Consider the following 22169-nt stretch of genomic DNA (forward strand, 5'->3'; position numbering starts at 1 on the left):
GTTTTATCTCGACCATATCTTCAGCATAGTTTACAATATCATTATACAATACAGTTATTGCTATGTGAGTTGCAGATTATGACATGACTAGTGTTATATTTTCAGGTGGGATTTTTTTGTTCAAATATTATGGAAAAGAAGGGAAAATGTTTCTATTCTATGTTATCATGCAGTAAATTGGAGCCTAATAATGGTATCACTTAAAGTGATAGACATTTGATTTTGTTTTTCTCTTACAGAATTTTTTAAAAGAAATTAATTTACATAGTTAACAAAACTCTTTTCCCCCCCTTCTGTAGCAAATGGTACGTGAACAATACACCACAACAACACAAGGCACCAGCCTAGAGAGGCCAGAAAACCAGTATGTCTACAACATTGGCATTTATGGCTGGAGAAAGCGTTGCCTCTACCTGTTTGTCCTCCTCCTGCTTATCGTCCTAATTGTGAATTTTGCTTTGACAATTTGGATTCTTAAAGTGATGTGGTTTTCTCCAGTAAGTGGCCTCATTAATTTTCCATTCTCTTTCTAGTCTTTACTAATCATATTCTCCTCCTTTGTTTGCCTTATGACCTCACCTATTTCATATGTATGCCAGTTTCTTCTTATGTAATAACCTTGTCTTTTTCTTACCTCATTAATTGGAATTTCTCGTTCTGTTGGAAATACATATAGAATAGTCATCTTTTACAACATTCATCCCTCTATAATTTTTAAGTCATCATTTTAAATGATGTTTATGTTGATGACCTTACATTTACAGTTAATTCAAACAGTTCTGTGAGAGATTTTATTTGCTCTTGCCTCACTGTGTTTTTTCTGCCATTTACAAAGTGTGATTTCTCTAGTTTCATTTATACCCCGAGAATTCTTTAGTGTTCAAATGTTGTTCTCACTAATTCAGCTTCTTTTCCTATCTGCACTCAAACTCTGATTTTTTAATCACCTATTTCCCCACTATTTAAGATTTAGAAATTGATTTAGCAAATTAATAAATTAAAGCTCAAAGTATTTGAAACTACTTTATGCTTTAGGTTAAGCAACTACATCCCTCAAGAAGAAATGTAATAACTTTTCACTACAATATGTATATTATTATCATGTAATTTTTAAATAGTAGTTTAGAGTGTAACTTAGGTTAAGTCCGCAAGAGGAAACTTGAGTCAGAATACAATAAAATGCTTCAATGAATATCAAAGCTAAGTTAATTTGATCCTACCATGCAGTCTGTGATGCATAGTTGATTTGAATAGACTTATTACAAGGAAAACAATAACAGTAAATTCCTACTGTTCTGCCCCTGCCAGTCTGTAAAGAGTATTATGTTAACATTTCTATCATCTATCTTTATTATGCCAGTCACTAAATGAAGGGGCATTTTATCTTCATGGAGCTATGTCTATACTCTTCTTTCTTTTACTATAAGCAGGTGAATTTTAAGTGCCTCTTACTCAGCATAGTTATTATGATTGGATTCCTGTCAAGCTTCTTCCCCCCCATAAATTCTTTTCAGCACAGTTTTTTTTCATGTGTACTACAGGTACAGAAGGTCTTAGATCATGTTAAATTTTTTAAACTATTATGCAATGCATTTGGAAGATGTGCACTTTGGTGACTGCACATCATGAATCACAGTGAATGTAAGTGGCTAACATTTTGTGTGTGTGGCTCAAGTTCACAGTAAAGGTCACCCCTTCTCCACTTATTTTCCCGTGTGTGGCTCCCCTGTGTGGCCAATGGGTGGCTCCTTTCCTAGGGGTCATGGAACATAAAAATTGGCAAAAACTCCCTCCCCTTTCAGGCATTCTCTGTGCAGGAACCCTGGTCTCTTCCTGCTTATCCACAAGGAAAGCTGCAAATGCCTCAGGATGGAACTGTAAGGGTTCTCTCCAGTTCTATATTGCAGGACCTGTGTACCTGAAATGTCCAGCTAAGCAGTGGCCCAGCTATGTCCCTGCCTAGCCACCTACCTATTATTGCATTCCAGGGGCACCAGAACAGGGGGGCCAGCAGGCCCTACCTCCCTCCCCCACTTTTTACGGGCTGTAAGGGTGAACAACAGAGGAGGGGGCAGAGAGGAGCGAGTGGGGGCAGGGTCTTGGAGGGAAGAGGTGGTGCAGGGGTGGGGGCTTGGGAGAAGGGGCAGTGTGAGGGTCGGGGAGCGGGGAAAGGGGCGGTGCAAGGGCGGAACCTCAGGTAGAATGTGTGGCATGAGGGTGGGGACTTGGGGAGAAGAGGCAGTGTGGGGCAGGGCCATGTTCTGGGTGCCTCTGGCCCCCTCACTTTTAGGGCGCTTCCGCTGCTCCTGTTGCATTCCTTTTTTTCAAACCCTCCTTATTAAACTCTGGAGATCTTTTTGAAATTCACTATTTAAAGGATTGGGGTGTGCTGCTCCATACGCAGTCTCATTTTCCCCCAAAATGAGCAAGCTAAACTACAAGTTCTTCTTCGAATGCTTGCTCATGTCCACTGCTTGCTATGGGTGTGTGCACCGCATGCACAGTTGCCGGAGATTTTTCCCTCAGTGGTATCCATAGGGCCTGCTCTAGTGCTGTCTGGAGCTGTGCATGTATGCGCCAGTATAAGGGGCCCTGCCAGCCCCACACCCTCTCAGTTCCTTCTTACTGCCTTTGATGGTTGCTGTAATGACCCCTCTTGCTGTGGCAAGGTTTCTTTCCCAGTGGTTGAACTTTCTCTGTTCATATTCTGTATAGTTATCATAGTTAATGTATATAGTTCTTAGTTAGAGTTAGTGTATATAGTAGTGTAAATAGTTGTTCCTGTTGTTAAGGCAAGTCCCGGTCCCCGGGCTTTAAGCCATGTACCTCTTGCGGTAAGCTGATACCAGTAAGTGACACACACGCTAGCTGTCCAAAGTGTCTGGGGGAGTCTAACGTCAAAGAGAAGTGCCAGATCTGCAGGGACTTCAAACCTCATACCAGAAAGGACAGGGACATTCGGCTGAAGGCCATTCTCATGGAGGCAGCCCTCAGACCAGTCTAGGAGCTGAACCGCTCTGAATCAGAGATTAGTATTTTGGCCCCCATGTGGAGCGCTCCCCTGGCACCGCATTCTTCCCAGCACCATTCTCCATCCCCAGTGCCAAGGAAGAAACATAAGAAACAGTGCACGGAGAGAGGTCATTCTCCAGTGACAAAGAGAGAAAGGCGGAGACAGACTGATGTAGTGAGACATACATTGGGCCACTCATCTTCCCCTGAGCCACTGATGGTGCTGCAGACTCCGCCCAGAGTGCCAAGTCCAGAATGGGACCCGCCACCAACTGCCTGGAGCAGCCTTTGGGCCAGGTGTTTGTTCATCCCTTTGATCCCGGAGGCCTTTCAGATTGTGAAAGAACTGCTGTCCCTCCCAATACCGCTAACCCCTCAAGGACCCCCTCCAGTCAAGGCGACCGGACACAGAAGGGAACAAGGTCCGGCAAGCTCCTTCCCGGTATCAACCACTGTGGCACTGTCCAGAGGCAAGCCCTCCATGGTACTGATGCACCGGTCACTGTCCTGACACCGGTCCTCAGTCTCTCGGCACTGCCCAGTGGCTGAAGCAGGTACTGCATTGCCATGGTCTCCAGATGAAGAATCCTCTTCGGGGTCCAAAGTCTTTGGTACCAAAGTCTGTCCCAGCCTGGAGCCTCCTCCTGCACCCCAAACCTTTCATCCCCGGCCCCACCCCAGAGCCTGCACCCCCAGATGGAGCCCTCACACCCCCTGCACCCCAACCCCCTGCCCCAGCCCAGAGCCCCCTCCCACACCCTGAACCCCTCATCCATAGCCCCACCCCAGAGCCTACACCCTTGGCCGGAGCCCTCACCTCCTCCTGCACCCCAACCCCCTACCCAGCCTGGAGCCCCCTCCCACACCCTGAACCCCTCATTTCTGTCCCCACCCCAGACCCCACACCACCTCGCATATCCCAACTCCCTGCCTCAGCCCAGGGAAAGTGAGTGAGAGTGGGGGAGAGGGAGCCACCGAGGGAGAGGGAATGTAGTGAGCGGGGGTCAGGACCTCGGGGAAGGGGCGGGGCAGGGGGCGTGGCCTTGGGGATGGGGCAGAGCTAGGGTGTTCGGTTTTGTGGGATTAGAAAGTTGGCAACTCTAAGACAGATGGTGATGAGCTAAAGCATAAGATCCATGTATGGCTGCGACCTTTAACGTAGAGGATGTGTTAAAGCAGGTTGGCATAGAGGCTTTCCTAAGTTCATACCCTTTTAAACTTAACAGGTATACCACAACTTGGAACTTGGAAAGAACTGAAGTAACCAGTTAGGACAGAAATAACAAATGTGATACCTAACCACAAAAGGGCCATGGTAACAAATGGACATTCGGTGGGCATTGGCTTTTTATATCGAACGGATGAAGCCATTTTGGAAATTGAACCAGATGTTTGTTGCAGTAGCAGATAGGATGAAGGGCCTTCTAGTGTCTTCTCAAAGAATTTCTTTGTGGATCACCTCCTGCATTCATATATGCTATGACTTGGCAAAGGTGCCAGCCCCCGCACTGACAGTGCACTCCACAAGGGCGCAAGCGTCCTCAGCAGCATTCCTGGCGCAGATTCCCATACAGGAGATCTGCAGGACCACAACATGGTCATTAGTTCACACTTTCATCTCACACTATGCTATCACACAGCAGGCCAGGGACGATCCTGCATTTGGCAGAGTGGTGCTACAATCCACGAAAGGTAGGTAACTGTTTTTTCCTCAGAGGGGATCATGAAAGAGCCAACTGTGTGGTATTGTTCACAGGAAAATCCTTTTTGACAATAACTCTTGCAGGCAATTATCTTATACCCTAAAGCATGAGATTTAATTACCTTTGTTTTTATTTTAGTTTGCATAGTTGCAAATGTTAATGGAAATAAAATTATCCAACCCTTTAAAAAATCCAGCTCCTGAACAAGTGGACTGTATGCTGTATTAGTTAATTAGATCAATCAAGTAAAATCTGTCAGGTATAATGATATTTTTACTTGCACTGTATTATCCAGCCATTAGATGTGTCTCTGGGTACATGTAAACTCAAGATGGAGCTAGCGTGCTAAAAATAGAAGTGTAGCTGCAGTGGCAGAAGTAAGGGGATGGGCTAGCTGCCCCAGGTACAAGTTCTGCCTGTGACCCAAGGTATGCACTCAGATGGCTAGCCCATCATGCCGTCTGTGCCGCCATTGTTACAGTTATATTTTTGGCATGCTAGCTTGATCAAAGCTAGTGCACATACATCTACCCAAGCTGAAAATAACATCTAGCTCAAGTGTAGATGTATCCTATGTGGTGTATAGAGCTCCAGAAAATATGTGGTCCTTTTTGAACAAGGAAAACAAAGCTAAAACTCGAGCTGTGTTGGAAGCCAAGTTTTTTAACTATAGTTATAGCTGTTTTCTTCAATAAATCCCTCCCTCCTGTTTAAGAATTGAATATGACAGGACCTAAATATATCTTGTACATCTGCATCTTAAATATTATTCTCATTTAAGATAAGCAAACCTCAGCAGGTTGAAAAATCTGGCAAAAGTGAATCTTGCACTGAGTCTCCATGCCTGGACTAGCTTTCAGTAGCCACGGACTTACAGAACTCTGGCATTCAAACTAGCCTTTTAGTTTTCTAGAGCGTGGAATATTAATTATATTCATTCTAACCAAGCCCCGGTGAGTGTAATTTATGTCATGTGTAACCATTTTATGGCTAGGGTAAGATTAGTTTCCAAACCAGTAGATATCAAATAAACCTCTCACCTTTAGGAGTACTTGGTGCTGCTGAGTACTCTAACATAGCCAATATCTTCAACTGACAAGATTCTGTTGTCTCTTAAGAACAAGAATCGGATAAACTTGTCTGTCTGAGGCCAGGAAATAGAATACTTGCAACAGAAACTGAGGCCTGGTCTACACTACGATTTTAGGTCGAATTTAGCAGCGTTACCTCGATTTAAGCCTGGACCCGTCCACACGACGAAGCCCTTTTTTTCGACTTAAAGGGCTCTTTAAATCGATTTCTTTACTCCACCTCCGACGAGGGGATTAGCGCTGAAATCGGCATTGCCGGCTCGAATTTGGAGTAGTGTGGACGGAATTCGATGGTATTGGCCTCCGGGAGCTATCCCAGAGTGCTCCATTGTGACCGCTCTGGACAGCGTTCTCAACTCAGATGCACTGACCAGGTAGACAGGAAAAGGCCCGCGAATTTTTGAATCTCATTTCCTGTTTGGCCAGCGTGGCAAGGTGCAGGTGAGTGCAGATCTCATCAGCAGAGGTGACCATGATGGAGTCCCAGGATCGCAAAAGAGCTCCAGCATGGACCGAACGGGAGGTACGGGATCTGCTCGCCATATGGGGAGACGAATCCATGCTAGCTGAACTCCGTTGCAGTAAACGAAATGCCAAAACATTAGAAAAAGTCTCAAGGGGCATGAAGAACAGAGGCCATAACAAGGACGCACAGCAGTGCTGCGTGAAAATTAAGGAGCTAAGGCAAGCCTACCACAAAACCAGAGAGGCAAACAGAAGGTCCGGGTCAGAGCCGCAGACATGCCGCTTCTACGCTGAGCTGCATGCCATGCTAGGGGGTGCAGCCACCACTACCCCAACCCTGTGCTTTGACTCCAACAATGGAGAATCACGCAACACGGAAGCGGTTTTGGGGATGAGGAAGATGATGATGAAGAGCTTGAAGATAGCTCACAGCAAGGAAGCGGAGAAACCGGTTTCCCCAACAGCCAGGATACGTTTTTCACCCTGGACCTGGAGCCAGTAACCCCCGAACCTACCCAAGGCGTGCTCCCGGACCCTGAGGGCGGACAAGGGACCACTGATGAGTGTACCTTTGTAAATATTAGACATGGTTTAAAAGAAAGTGTGTTTAATGATTAATTTGCCCTGACATTCGTGGCCAATACAGCTACTGGAAAAGTCTGTTAATGTGTATGGGGATGGAGCGGAAATCCTCCAGGGACATCTCCATAAAGCTCTCCTGGATGTACTCCCAAAGCCTTTGCAAAAGGTTTCTGGGGAGGGCTGACTTATTCCGTCCGCCATGGTAGGACACTTTACCACGCCAGGCTAGTAGCATGTAGTCTGGAATCATTGTATAACAAAGCATGGCAGCGTATGGTCCCGGTGTTTGCTGGCATTCAGACAACATCCATTCCTTATCTCTCTGTGTTATCCTCAGGAGAGTGATATCATTCATGGTCACCTGGTTGAAATAGAGTGCTTTTATTAAGGGGACATTCAGAGGTGCCCATTCCTGCTCGACTGTTTGGCTGTGCGACTGAACAGAAATGTTCCCTGCTGTTAGCCACGCGGTGGGGGAGGGGTGAAGTGATCATCCCAAAGAATTGCGTGTGTGGGGGGGAGGTTATTTGGGTTTGTGCTGCATGCTAACCCGCAAACCGCAGCCCCTCCTTTTAAATGGCCAACCCATTTTAAATGGCCAACCCAACGGCTGCTTGGTATGGGAAATGAGGGCACTGCTGTTTGAAACCATTTCCACATGTTATGAAGGTTAAAGAAGCCAAAAGTCTGTGGCTTACCATGGCTGCCTGCAAGCTGAATTCTGTTGCCTGGCACTGTGTGAGTGATCTCTCACACCAAACCGGCAGGACCTCAATATAAATAAGAGGAAATGCGACCTTGTAACGAAAGCACATGTGCTGTGTAATGTGAACAGCAAGATTTAACGGGAAAGAGTGATCTTATTGTTCTCTAAAATGTGTCTTTTTAACTACCAATCTTCCTTTTCCCCCACCAGCTGCAAATGTTTCTCCTTCGCAGAGGCTAGCGAAGATTAGAAGGCGAAAAAAATGCACTCGGGATGACATGTTCTCAGAGCTACCAGGAGCACTGCCAGTTTTTTTGCCGCCCTAGGCGGCGGAAGGTCCCGCCCCCGAAATGCCGCCCCCAACAGAGGCGGCAGAAGGTCCCGCCCCCGAAATACCGCCGATGACCGGGGAGGCCGAAGATCCGGCCGCCGCGGTCGCCGCCCCCCAAATGTTAGCACGCTAGGCGACCACCTAGGTTGCCTAATGGGTTGCGCTGGCCCTGGGAGCTACAGATGTCCTCCCACGCTGACAGAGCACAGCAGAATGCGTGGAGGCAGACAATGTCAGAGTGCAGGACAGCACAATATGAACGCAAGGAGAGGTGGCGGGCTGAATCGCGGGCTGAAGAGAGTAAGTGGCGGGCTGAAGAGGATCGGTGGTGTCAGATTGCTGACAGAAGGCAAGAGTCAATGCTCCAACTGCTGGAGCATCAAACTGATATGCTCCAGCGTATGGTTGAGCTGCAGGAAAGTCAGCAGGAGCACAGACCACCGCTACAGCCTCTGTGTAACCAACAGCCCTCCTCCCCAAGTTCCATAGCCTCCTCACCTGCCAGACGCCCAAGAACACAGTGGAGGGGTCTCCGGCCACCCAGCCACTCCACCCCAGAGGATTGCCCAAGCAACAGAAGGCTGGCCTTCAATAAGTTTTAAAGTTTTAAAGTGCAGTGTGGCCTTGTCCTTCCCTCCTCCCGCACCCCACCTGGCGCTTCCCTACTCCCCCACCCCTCCTGGGCTACCTTGGCAGTTATCCCCCTATTTGTGTGATGAATTAATAAAGAATGCATGAATGTGAAGTAACAATGACTTTATTGCCTCTGCAAGCGGTGATCAAAGGGGGGATGGGAGGGTGGCTAGCTTACAGGGAAGTAGAGTGAACGGGGTGGGGGGCGGGGGGTTCATCAAGGAGAAACAAACAGAACTTTCACACCGTAGCCTGGCCAGTCATGAAACTGGTTTTCAAAGCTTCTCTGATGCACACCGCGCCCTGCTGTGCTCTTCTATCCGCCCTGGTGTCTGGCTGCGCGTAATCAGCAGCCAGGCGATTTGCCTCAACCTCCCACCCCACCATAAATGTCTCCCCCTTACTCTCACAGATATTGTGGCGCGCATAGCAAGCAGTAATAACAATGGGAATATTGGTTTCGCTGAGGTCCATCCGAGTCAGTAAACTGCGCCAGCGTGCTTTTAAACGTCCAAATGCACATTCTACCACCATTCTGCACTTGCTCAGCCTATAGTTGAATAGGTCCTGACTACTGTCCAGACTGCCTGTGTATGGCTTCATGAGCCATGGCATTAAGGGGTAGGCTGGGTCCCCAAGGATAACTATAGGCATTTCAACATCCCAAACGGTTATTTTCTGGTCTGGGAAGAACGTTCCTTCCTGCAGCTTTTGAAACAGACCAGAGTTCCTGAAGATGCGAGCGTCATGTACCTTTCCTGGCCATCCCACGTTGATGTTGGTGAAACGTCCCTTGTGATCCACCAGTGCTTGCAGCAGCATTGAAAAGTACCCCTTGCGGTTTATGTACTCACTGGCTTGGTGCTCCGGTGCCAAGATAGGGATATGGGTTCCGTCTATCGCCCCACCACAGTTAGGGAATCCCATTGCAGCAAAGCCATCCACTATGACCTGCACATTTCCCAGAGTCATTACCCTTGATATCAGCAGCTCTTTGATTGCATTGGCTACTTGGATCACAGTAGCCCCTACAGTAGGTTTGCCCACTCCAAATTGATGCCCGACTGACCGGTAGCTGTCTGGTGTTGCAAGCTTCCCACAGGGATATCGCCACTTGCTTCTCAACTGTGTGGGCTGCTCTCATCTTGGTATTCTGGTGCTTCAGGGCAGGGGAAAGCAAGTCACAAAATTCCATGAAAGTGCCCTTACGCATGCAAAAGTTTCGTAGCCACTGGGAATCATCCCAGACCTGCAACACTATGCGTTCCCACCAGTCTGTGCTTGTTTCCCGGGCCCAGAATCGGCGTTCCATGGCATGAACCTGCCCCATTAACACCATGATGTGCACATTGCCGGGGCCCATACTTTGTGAGAAGTCTATGTCCATGTCTATTTCCTCATCACTCTCATCACCGCGCTGCTGTTGCCTCCTCGCCTGGTTTTGCTTTGGCAGGTTCTGATTCTGCATATACTCCAGGATAATATGTGTGCTGGTTATATTGCTCATAATTGCCGCGGTGATCTGAGCGGGCTCCATGATACCAGTGCTATGGCGTCTGGGCTGAGAAAAGGCGCGAAACGATTGTCTGCCGTTGCTTTCACGGAGGGAGGGAGGTTGGGAGGGAGTGGGGGCCTGACGACATGTACCCAGAATCACCCATGACACTGTTTTTGCCCCACCAAGCATTGGGATCTCAACCCAGAATTCCAATGGGCGGCTGAGACTGCGGGAACTGTGGGATAGCTACCCACAGTGCAACGCTCCAGAAGTCGACACTAGCCTCGGTACTGTGGACGCAGTCCGCTGACTTAATGCACTTAGAGCATTTTGTGTGGGGACCCACACAATCGACTGTATAAAAACGATTTCTGAAAAAACGACTTCTATAAATTCAACCTAATTTCGTAGTGTAGACATACCCTGAGATGAGGCATCAGCAATGTTAAAACACCATGCACATACTTAGCTCTAAAATAGATATTGTGAGTCAACCACAAGCTCTCATCAGATTCATTACCAATCCTGTTTTTGCTGATTGCTTATTAACAGACTCTACCCACAGTCCTATTTTCTCAATGAAACAGTACACTTCTGTTTGCCAAGCAAGTTCCTAAAATAGTAATCGCAACAAGAAATACTGCACAAAGAGCTGGATCTATAAAGTCATTAACTAAGGTACCTTTGGGACACAACAATAGATGTCTCAGTCTAAACTTGCTTTAGCCTTTCCATGGATTTGACTTAAAAGCAAGATATAAATGTATAAGAACAGAGGCTCCCTGGATGGTCATTCTGCTACATCTTGACTACACTGTAGTTAGTTTCATTGTCAATTTTTTTCAGGAATTATATTATGTGCAGACTGTCAATATTTGGATATTTTGAAATATTCAGGGATGGGGTAGCACACACAAAACCCTTTTCCCCGGCTTTCTAATAATAAATGCCTTGCCACTCGTTTTCCTAATTTTGTTATAGCTGCTGAAGAGGAACCCGTTTCATTTGAGTTGACTGTCTGTCACAGCTATTCAGTGAATTATCGTACTGGTTTTCTTATCTATACCTTTTTTAACCTTTTTTTTTTTAGATATATTTTTTCAGTATAGAACCTACTGTTACTATTGTAGAAAAAGCCCTTTGCCCTGATTTAGCATAGTTTTTACAAGGTCTTCTTACAATGCTAGAGAAAATCCTCCTGTTTGAGACATAAGGATATTAGTTTTTATTCAAGATGGGCATTATTCTAAGAACTTACAAAACTGCTTTTCGGCAGAAGAAATAAAGGTACATACAAAAATACAATGAAGCTAGATATGCTTTCAGTTTGTTTATCAAAATGCTTAGCTCTCACATTTAAAATCAAGTAAAATAAAAATAAATACTAGAAATTAAATGTAAAAATGAATGGCTTTCCTATCTTAATGTTGTAATAATAAAACATCGTAGGCCAGAAATGCTACAAATTGAAACTGAAGTGACAGTAGACTGACCACATTGCACATATGTATATTTTATGGTATACTATACACTAATGGTAAAGGCTAATATGTTCAGATTAACATTTAATAAGGGAAAAAAGACAACAATTATAGAACTAGATCTAATTAGTAGAACAAACTTTACATTTGGATTTTCCTGATTTTTGAGTACTTGATCTCCCCCAAAAGGGTAAAAATAAGGGTTTTTTTTCCGTGCAGTTCTTTGCTGAGAGATGCATGCTTAGAAGTTGAGCCTCCATTGTGTAGAGGGATATATGGAGATGTGCTTGACCCATGCTTAGAAGGTGCATAAACAAAGACCATGTAATAAAGTAAAAAGATTGTCATGGTCATCATGGTGAACTGACACTTGTACCCCTTACTACATTGATGAGGAGCATCTAGATAAGGGCTTATCAGGAGGCAGAAACTGAGCATTCCTTATGCAATTATGCAGTGCAGTGTTTTGGTCTGACAGTGTCCAGGTCTGTCACAAAATGAAATGTTTTCTGTGAGATGGTCTTAGATATATGAACGTTTAAATTAAGACCAGCCCTGAAAGGAAAGAGTAAGAACGATGTAAGGCAGTGTTAGAATGCGGAACTTGATTTTCTGATTAAGCTAATAACTAATCAATTTTTGTAGGACTATGATGGCATGAAGGCTGTCTTTTTCTCAGTATGAAGAAGAACCATGCTTAGAAGCCTTTCTATTAGATATGCAGAGGCACTATTTATGTAGTCCTCATCTTTCTCAGGGAGTCTACCTTTGCTTTGAATACTTTCTCATAAAGAGGATGCCTGAAAAGGAATGTGTGGGCAAGGGCAAGGGCTGAGAGGTAGCGTAGAATGGAATTGGATCACATATTCAAACTGGATGATCATTGTAGCTAGACTCCATAGTAATTCTACCCAAAGCGTCAAAGAAACTGTCAGAATGATTCCCAAAAGGAGGAGGGATGAGAGGAAAGCAGAAGGTAAAACTGGTGCTAGGTTGTCAGGTAACATGTTGGATTTTTGGTCTTGCTGCTAAAGAAGACAAATGAGTGGCTGAAGATGAAACTGATCTAAGATGTTTTCCAGTGCCTTTCTTCTTCTGGTGTTACGGCTACCTCTTCTGAAATTGAAGCTGGACAACTGAGGTTAAGTCTGTGATTCTGGAAGGAAGAGGTCAAGGGGCGCCTCCCTTGTCTGGTCTGGTTGAAGGAGTCCCAGAGATCAACAATAGATTAAGAATCTTCACTTCCTCAAGAATCTTATCCATCTTTAGGCTGATAATACCCTCTCCCTGAAACAGAGGATCTTCCATTTGGGTCTGAGACTTAGCCAAAATGCCCAACATTGTTAGCAAGGAGCACAATCTAAGGGAAGAAGCTTATACCAGCTGAAGCATCCTAAGTTCCTGAAGGATGTGCTTGGCCACTATATGCCTCTTAGTCACTAGCTTTGCTGGTGGTTTGTGTGTGTTTGTTTGTTTTTCCTGCACCTCAGGAAAACATCCTGGGAAGCAGTGACTCTGTAAAAGATTTGAGGGTCGTGGTGGATAATCAGCTGAATATGAGCTCCCAGAGTAACACTGTGGCCAAAAGAGGTAATGTGATCCTGTGATACATAAACAGGAGAATCTCAAGTAGAAGTAGAAAGTTTATTTTATCTCTGCATTTGGCATTGGTCCGACTGCTTCCAGAATCCTGTGTCCATTTCTGGTGCCCACAATTCAAGAAGGATATTGATAAATTGGAGGGGGTTCAGAGAAGAGCAACAAGAATGATTAAAGGGTTAGAAAACATGCCTTATAGTGATAGCCTCCAAGAACTCAATCTATTTAGCTTAACAAAGAGAAGGTTATAAGGGGTGACTTGATTACAGTCTAGAAGTATCTAAATGGGGAACAAATATTTAATAATGGGCTCTTCAATCTAGCAGAGAAAGGTATAACAAGATCTAATGGCTGGAAGTTGAAACTAGACAAATTCAGACTGGAAATAAGATGTGAATTTTTGATGGTGAGAGTAATTAACCATTGGAACAATTTACCAAGTGTCAAGATGTATTCTCTATCACTGACAGTTTTTAAATCAAGATTGGATGTTTTTCTGAAAGATATGCTCTAGGATTTATTTTGGTGAAGTTCTATGGCCTGTGTTACGCAGGAGGTCATACTAGATGATCATAATAGTCCCTTTTGGCCATAGAAACTATGAATCTATGAACTGATTAGAAGGAATATTTATCCCCAAGATAAAATTGGTACTTTCCTATGACAGGTTGTAATTCACCACATAGATACCCGAGAAGGCTTTCTTTCACCTACGGTCTATTTTTTGATGTCCTTATTCAATAGGAAGGTCTAACGTGCTCTGGAACTACTCAATTTCATTGGCTGCTATCATCATCAATAAGCCAGGAGTAAGATGGGTTAGAAAATACTGGCATCTCCATGGTGGCACCTGATAAAAATGATCTATCTTCTTATTTGATTCTGGGATTCAGGGTGGAACGAAGCAGAAGCGCTTAGCAAGAACCAGTAGGCCATCATTAATGAGAAGTCTCTGTCTGTCTCTCTGTCTGTGTCTCGCTCTCTCTCACCCCTACTCCCTCTTTGGACTCAATGATGTTGAACTTCTGTGGTGTCTTTTCCTTAAAGTTGAAGTTTTCAGGTCCAGACCCTGTGCCAAATGGATTATCAACTCCTGGACCATTTGAAATGGTCAGGTCGTAAAACAGATGAAAAGGTGATTGTATCCTCCGTACATTCCCTCAGACAGTGTACAAATGAAGGAGTGATACTGTATGTAGCAGATTTTGAATACATGTTGATGAAGTGTATATATATTATACTATGCAAGACACCAGTTAGTGGTGAAACCACTAGCAGAAAGTAGTGAACTTTTAGAGGGACTCAGGACCCAATCTTGCAAATGATTACACAAGTGCATAACTTTTCTAATGTGAGTACTGTATATTGTTTGAAGGATCTGGGCTGTGGTTTGAAATTAGAAACTACAGCTGTGTGCAATTGCAGAAAAAACTGAGACATTTTTCATAATTCTGTTTCACAGATATTTTTCACCCCCTATAATATTTCTAAAATTACAATATGGCTGAGAAACTATTCAAAACTGAGACATTTCATGTTTTCACAATGAAAATAATTTTGCTTAAAGTGGGACCACTTTCACAAAAATAATCCCCATTTTAGTATTGATATAGAGAGAATAAATAGTTTTGAATTGGCAACAAATAAATGTTCAAATTTTAAGCATTCCAAATTCGATTATGAATATTTCATACAACTCTATTAAAAACAAATTCTAAAATAAACATAATAAAGGGATGAAATGAAAGCATCTTAGCAACAGAACGTGTCTCATTAAAAGTTGTGCAATTATCTGTACTCTGAAAAATCATGGGGATTTACTAAAACTAGAAAATCACCAGGGAAACAAGAAACAAGCCATATGAGCTCTACAGTGTGCATGACATGTACTTACAATAATGAAAGATAAGTTAGGAGAGAAACACAAGGAAGACTGGGGTGGATACTAGGTGCCCTGATTCTAAACCAGGCATGTACCAATGCCAAGATATTGAAAACTGACAAATGATTTGCGGTATTTTAATTTTTAGGTCTCAACCCTGGAAGCCTTAATGGGGTCTGATTACATAAGAACATAAGAATGGCCATACTGGGTCAGACCAAAGGTCCATCTAGCTCAGTACCCTGTCTTCTGACAGTGGCCAATGCAGGTACCCCAGAGGGAATGAACAGAACAGATAATCATCAAGTGATCCATCCCCTTTCACCCATTCCCGGTTTCTGGCAAACAGAGGCTGCCCATCCTGGCTAGTAGCCATTGATGGACCTATCCTCCACAAATTTATCTAGTTCTTTTTTGAACCCTGTTATAGTTTTGGCATTCACAACATCTTCTGGCAAGGAGTTCCACAGGTTGACTGTGCGTTGTGTGAAAAAATACTACAGAAAGGGCTGAGCGTCCACATTTTGAAAATCAGGTTGTTTTAGTGTATCTCAAGTTGAACAGCCACAAATTAGGATAGGTCAGTCACTTTTGAAAACCTTGTCCCAAACACATAAATAGAAATTTTATATTCCCTAAAATTATAAAGAGTTAACTTCAAATGAAACTTGAAAATGAGGAAGAAGTAAAATTGTATTTTTAATTAGTTTTTCCATATAAATGCTTCCTGTATTTTCTGCATCTACAGACCTTTATAGTATATAAAGCGTTATGAGATAGTTCTGGCTTATTCTAGAAAACCTGCAGATTTTATTACATTGTTTCCACATATGACGAGCATTTTGGTAAATAATTGCTAAGTCCAGGTGCAGTTAATAATGCCTCATGAATTCTTGCATTATTGTGTCAATTTCTTATGCAGTAGGATTTTCAGGAACAGTTTATAATTTTATTGTATGTCCTCATTGTATTACTGTTGTAGCAAAGTTAGTTCATTGCCTCTGGTCCCTCATGTTGAAGTATTGCCACAACAATTTCAGACTTGCCATCAGTGTTTGTTTTCTTTATCTGCCTGAGGATATCTCTTGATAACTCAGTTTGCTTTCTAATCATCTCTCTTATTTCTTGCTGCAGTAATAGTCACAATCTGTGACCAACATGAACTTGTTCCTTGCTGTTCAATATTTCATAATATTGGAATTTTCCTTATTTCTCTCATTCTTTTGCAGTCTTACAGTTAGCTAATTCAAGTGTTATTTCTTTCTACATATCTTCATTTTTAGTCCCAGATTTATTTATTTTAAATATTTTCTTGCTTTCAACTTGTCTGATTTTCTTTCAATGCACTATATTGATACCTTAAATCTTCTTTGCCATATCTCATTTCGGTTTTTATTTGTTACTATCTTTACCTAAAACAGCATTCAAATTTATTCTTCTGGGAAACCTGTAAATATACCCCAATAAAATAAGTGTGTAACATTACAAGAAAACCCTGACATCTGCAATATCTAGGGATTTTTCTAGTCTACTAGTGTATTATGTGTTTGTACGGAACTGCATTATCTAATGTATAACCAGACCCTACTTCCACTTAAGTCAAGGGCAAGACTTTTATGATTGATTTTAGTGGGATCAGAATCATGCCTTTGAAACTAAAGCCCCTGGGATGTTGATCATGTCTTTCTGTTTATTTTGAGTAGCACAGAAGACACTGACAGCAATTAATGAACAATTATTTATTGCACTGATTCTTCTGCCATAAGCACATTTATACTGTAACCCTGATCTCTTGCAATGTAACAGACAAGGAGGGTTTATGAGGAACTATTTTGTTTGACTAATTACACTCCCCTTTTTCCTGGACCTCTAGCTTAACTCTTTGCTGAAGCACAGGCCAGAGTTCTGTCTGTCTCAGTCATTTTGGGCGGGGGAAGGGGGGGAGAAATATTACATAGAATAAACCTCAGAGATATGGCTCATCAGACCCTGAATATAGGTGTTGGTAACAGCTGCAAATCATCCTCAGAGAGAGCATACCATATAATTTATTAGTGAACAAAAATGTAATACATACACAAATATTTGCAAACATTATTTGGAATACTTTTCAATAACTTCCTAAACAAAACTATTAAGCAATAAACTTACTGATGTTCTGAGGTGTGGCCCCTTTAGGAACAGATGTTTAGGGAGATGATCATCAGACCCATGTAGGAATGGGGCCAGGAGACCAAATCATATGACGGGCTGCTGGGAGATGTAAATGAATGCTCTCAGTTCAGTCAGGAGAGAGCCTGGAAACAGGAGAGACGTATAGTGAGAGTCTCCTGTAGTAAAGCCTAAGTTTTGGTACACTAGGAGCTATAGAGACCTGCAGGTGGCTATGGGAAAAGGAAACACACCCGATTTAGATATTAGGTGAACTGTTTTGATTTGAGAGACAATAAACCTATGCTAAAGAAAAGGACTGAAATACTGCCACTGGTGAGGACTTTATTGACATACTGGCCAGTGAGTGGGGATCACTGGCTTACAGTGTATCTTTATACAGACTTCTCCACTTTGTTGCTCTTACATATTTTTCAGTGCAAGGTTTCAACAGAATATATACCTATTTTTACCTTAGTGCACTCATACACATTCCCCTCTAATATTGTCACAGAGCTGATTTCTCAGTCTCTGTAATGTGGCCTCAAAATGAGTGTGTCACCTGGATTCTCCAGAAACTGTGGAGGATGGCAGCCTCTCAGTTCTCCTCCAAGCACTTCAGAATCTCCTCAGCAAAACCATGAGGGTTTGTCTACTCTGCAGTGAGAGGGTCTGATTCAGTTTGTGTAGACATACCTGAGCTAGCTCTAATCTATCTAGCTCGGGTACTGATAGCAGTGAAGACTCCACAACACAGATTTCAGCATGGGTTGTGCAAGCCTGCCCACAACCCTGGGTAATTACTTGGGGAGCTAGCCTGTGCTAAAGCCTGTGCTCCCATGGCTTCATTGCTCTGGTACTTGAGCTAGCTAGATTAAAACTAGGTTGGGTATGTCTATATGAGCTGCAGTCTTGCTGTAACTGCAATATAAATATTCCCTCAGAAGATCCTTGAAGCCAGTAGCAAATTCCAGTGCTTGAACTAATAGTTGATTGTCTCCTTTGTTTCTAGCAAGACAGAGAATCTGTAGCTCGTATCCAAAGTGATACAGGTATTGGGACCCAGCCCACATAGCAGACACATCTTTGTCCAGTGTCAATCAGCCACTGAGTCCAGAGCCTCCAGTTCCTGTATTTATAACCTTTTCCTCCATATCTCTGATTGGCTCAGAGCTCTCAAACGGTGAATGTATGGAATCTGCTAGACTGCTTGCCTTTAATGTCTACTTTCTGTTGTAACCCATATGGCTAGCTTAGTCTTTATTATATTCAGCTGTAATGCAAGGAACCTACTGGCCTATATCCTGTAAGACATTAGCTTAAGCAAGTTAGCATAAGTATAGTAGGCCTGCAACCTTTGGCATAGATAAATGGCCTAATGGTTACTCTCAGATTTTGGGAACTAGGAATAGCTTGCTCAATGGCAGGAGCTGAAAACTAATGGTAAATTGCAACTGCAGGAACATGGAAATAATAACTGCAGAGCTGCTTAAGCAAGAAGTGATGGGTATGATAATGAGTTAAATACCATTAATATGTATTAATATGTTAATCTATAGGATAAGTGTACCCCATTATTATGTGGGTGAGGAAATTAGATTTGGGCATGGAATGCTGGGCTTTAACATGAATATTCATGATGGTGTTCAGGCCCTATAATAGGGTAAACCATCATGTAGAGAGAGAGAGAGAGAGCTATTTCCATCACTTTTAGCTTTCCACCATTTGACCCTTCAGCTCTATTGTTATCATAGAATCATAGACTATCAGGATTCCTTCAGTTCTATTGTTATCATAGAATCATAGAATATCAGGGTTGGAAGGGACCTCAGGAGGTCATCTAGTCCAACCCCCTGCTCAAAGCAGGACCAATCCCCAAACAGATTTTTACCCCAGTTCCCTAAATGGCCCCCTCAAGGATTGGGCTCACAATGCTGCGTTTAGCAGGCCAATGCTCAAACCACTGAGCTATCCCTCCCACCACCATCAATCTTGGGTACTGAGGAACCTGGACCAACGGACTCATTTGGCTGAGAACTGAGATGAAAGGAATGACAGAGAATGAGGAAGGACCTAAGAGACGGGGGGAAAGGGGAGAAATGACTGAAGGAGTTGGCAAAGAGAGAAGGAAATGTGAATCCTGAGAGATGCTGAGAGCTGGAGTGTTCACAGAGAGACCGAAGAGAAAAGAAGACCTGGAAATTAAAAATAAGAATTAAAAATGAAAGAAAATCACAAAGCCTCTCTCCCTGTTGTGTGTGAAGCAGTGTCACATTCCAAGTAAAATATACCAACAACAGAGCAAATACTCAAGCATAGGATCTTAAAGTTTTGTTCTATGTGAGTATTAGTATATGCAAAAATAAATTGTTCACATGTTCTTGGAAAGTAAGCACAAAAGATGTGTAAACATGGGCAATACATATTCACTTTTGAATTTAGTTGATTTTTTTCTTCCTACCCAGGCATCTTCCTGTTCTTGCTGATGAAGTATCTCAAGATCCAAAAATCAATTACACTAACAACTTTCCTTCTTGCATCACATTTTTTCTTTTTTCCTCAAAAGACATTATTAATAAAAGGTATTGGGATGTCTGGTTATAAAAATATCTCATGTCCTAAGACGAATTGTCTGGAAGTCAGTGAAGAATTTTGAAGTGCTAACCAAACTGTTAAGTCCTATAGTGCAGTTATCTTCATTAATAGCATAGTCAGAAAAAAATATATAATTCTATAATGATCCAACTTAACAAATGAAAAGGAAATAAAAATTACAGTAAGAATAAAGCACACATTACTCTTTCATCTTCTCCACAGACTGGGATGGGACATTTACATGTTACAAAAGAAGGACTTCGACTGGAAGGAGAGTCAGAATTCTTATTCCCTTTGTATGCCAAAGAAATTCACTCTAGAGTGGTAAGTAGATATCGAAAAGCCATGCTAAAAGAGAATTAATGTATAGAAATCCATTAAGAAAATCAATAATATATATAAAATGTGTGCATGTATAGAATATTATGGTATGAGTGGATATATATTAATATAGTATGGTGTAACATGGCAAAAGATTTTATCAGTGTGAATTTGAAATTCGTGCTCAGATGCTATGGCAATACTAAGATACTGTGGTGACATTCACCAACATGAAATACTTAGGCATATTGCTCTTGAGTGATAAAGCCATGCGTGAGTTATGCAGGTCATTCCAGCTGAATGGTGTTAAAACTTTAGGAATATTTTAGAGAGTTTTAAGATTTTTTTATTGAGTCTATTTTTGTATCTCTTCCCTGTAAAGCCAGATATCTTGGTAACCATGAGTTCGACTCTTAAGGGTTTACAAGGAGTCTTAAATATCTCTAAAAATGACCAGAAATAGTTTTTGTATACCTCAATTAAAGTTCCATTCTTGGGAATGTCCCAGGGTGAAGGTAAGTTCTGGATCTGATTGAGGAGCTGGGAATCTCTCCCTTTCCAATGATACAAAGCTCCCATTTCTATATCTGTAAGACACAAGATAACAGAGATTAAATTTGTGAAATATTTATACATAAAAAAGCTGTAACTCTGTAAGGACTATATTTTGCCTACCTGGGCTTCAGACAGGTATGATTTATTTATTTATTTATAGTTGGTGGGGAAGGAGGAGAAATTACATACTTGAAAAAGAGACAGGAAACATTTCTCAAACAGTTTGAATTTTTTTTAAAAAGAGAGAGGCAGGTGTTTGAAACTGCTCCAACATCTGGAGGTGTGTGAAGGAGTCCTATTAGCATCTTTCCATTTGTTTGAATGAAGAAGGAGTGGTTCTGAACAGGTCTTAAATTATCCAGGCATTAATTTGTTGTGGAGCAGTGTTTGTTACCTGCAAACTAAATAAAATCTTCTTCAGGGCCAGATTCTGCCACCCTAACTCATACTGAGTAGCTCTAAGCCATCTTTCATTTTGAGTCACATACAGATTCCAGCAAGTTTGAGTTGCTGAGAGAGAGCCCAAACTTCTCCAAGAATGTTCATTTAAGCTTTATTTTATCTTTTTGTGCAACAAATCTTTCCAATAGCATGAACAGCGTCTTATTAGATAGTGAAACTGCATTACTAAATCTGTATTCCCTCTTTGTTTCATATGTTCTGTTTTCTGCCTTGCAGTCAAGGGAACATGATTTATGTGTTTAAACGTGAATCCTCTCAGAGATATTCTTCTTTGAGTAGTGTCCCTATGGGTGCTCCACTGTAGGTGTGCTTGTGTCCCTGCGCTGCTGATTGGAGAACTTTGGTAGCAGTGTCTGTTGGGCTGTCTCGCCTCATGCTGCGCCACAAGGCTAGTCAGTGCACACTGGCTAACCCCTCTCAGTTCTTTCTCAACCACCCGTGGCTAGAGATGGAGCCATTAGCAATCCATTAAGACTATTGTTCTCTTGGTTTACATACTTATAGTTAGTTAGCCTCCTAGTTACAGCTGTAGCTTTTTCTTTCTTCTCCTTTCTTATTTTACCCTTAAAAAAAAGAAGAAAAAGAGACTTTATTTTCTTCCCATCTTTTTCCCCCCATCAGGGACCCTTCCCCTCAACAGGGTATGCCCAGTTTGTGGGGCTTCAAAAAGTGCCACATCTGTAAAGAGATGATCCCGGTTGTGGATAAGCACTCTCAGTGCATTCACTGCCTCAGGAAAGGCCACATACAGCAGCAGTGTTGTCTTTGCCAACAACTCCGGCCAAGATCTCGCAAAGACAGAACTCCACTAGAAGATCATCTTCATGGAGGCAGCTCTCTGGCCCCAGTCACCTGGTAGACATGAGTCTTCCCCACAACCTTCTACATTTAAGGGATGTGGGTTGAAGAAACAGGCTGTGGACCCTTCTCACAAATCATCTAAGAAGAGAATGGGAAGTCCCTTAGTGAACCCCGATATAGCTGTAAGCAATCACCATCTCACCGGATATCTTCAGCATCGCCGGGACCAAGACCATCTCAATCTGGCACCCATGCCTCATGAAGACCAACAGCTACTGGTACCACTGACAGGCTCATGGAC

At 42.7% G+C, this 22169-nt stretch overlaps 1 protein-coding gene across 1 annotated transcript in view; it reads left to right on the top strand.

Moving 5' to 3' along the window:
* Positions 1-302: 302 nt before the first annotated feature.
* The window catches only part of LOC113406800 (gamma-sarcoglycan-like), a 117663-nt gene continuing 95796 nt past the window's right edge, over positions 303-22169 (top strand). Inside the window, exons 1-2 of the mRNA XM_026653544.1 lie at positions 303-497; positions 19952-20053. Coding sequence (XP_026509329.1) covers positions 303-497; positions 19952-20053 — 297 coding nt within the window. The remainder of the gene's footprint in view (positions 498-19951; positions 20054-22169) is intronic.

The sequence above is a fragment of the Terrapene carolina genome, unplaced genomic scaffold, assembly GCF_002925995.2.
Source record: "Terrapene carolina triunguis isolate 2854851 unplaced genomic scaffold, T_m_triunguis-2.0 Scaffold141, whole genome shotgun sequence".
NCBI lineage: Eukaryota > Metazoa > Chordata > Testudines > Emydidae > Terrapene > Terrapene triunguis.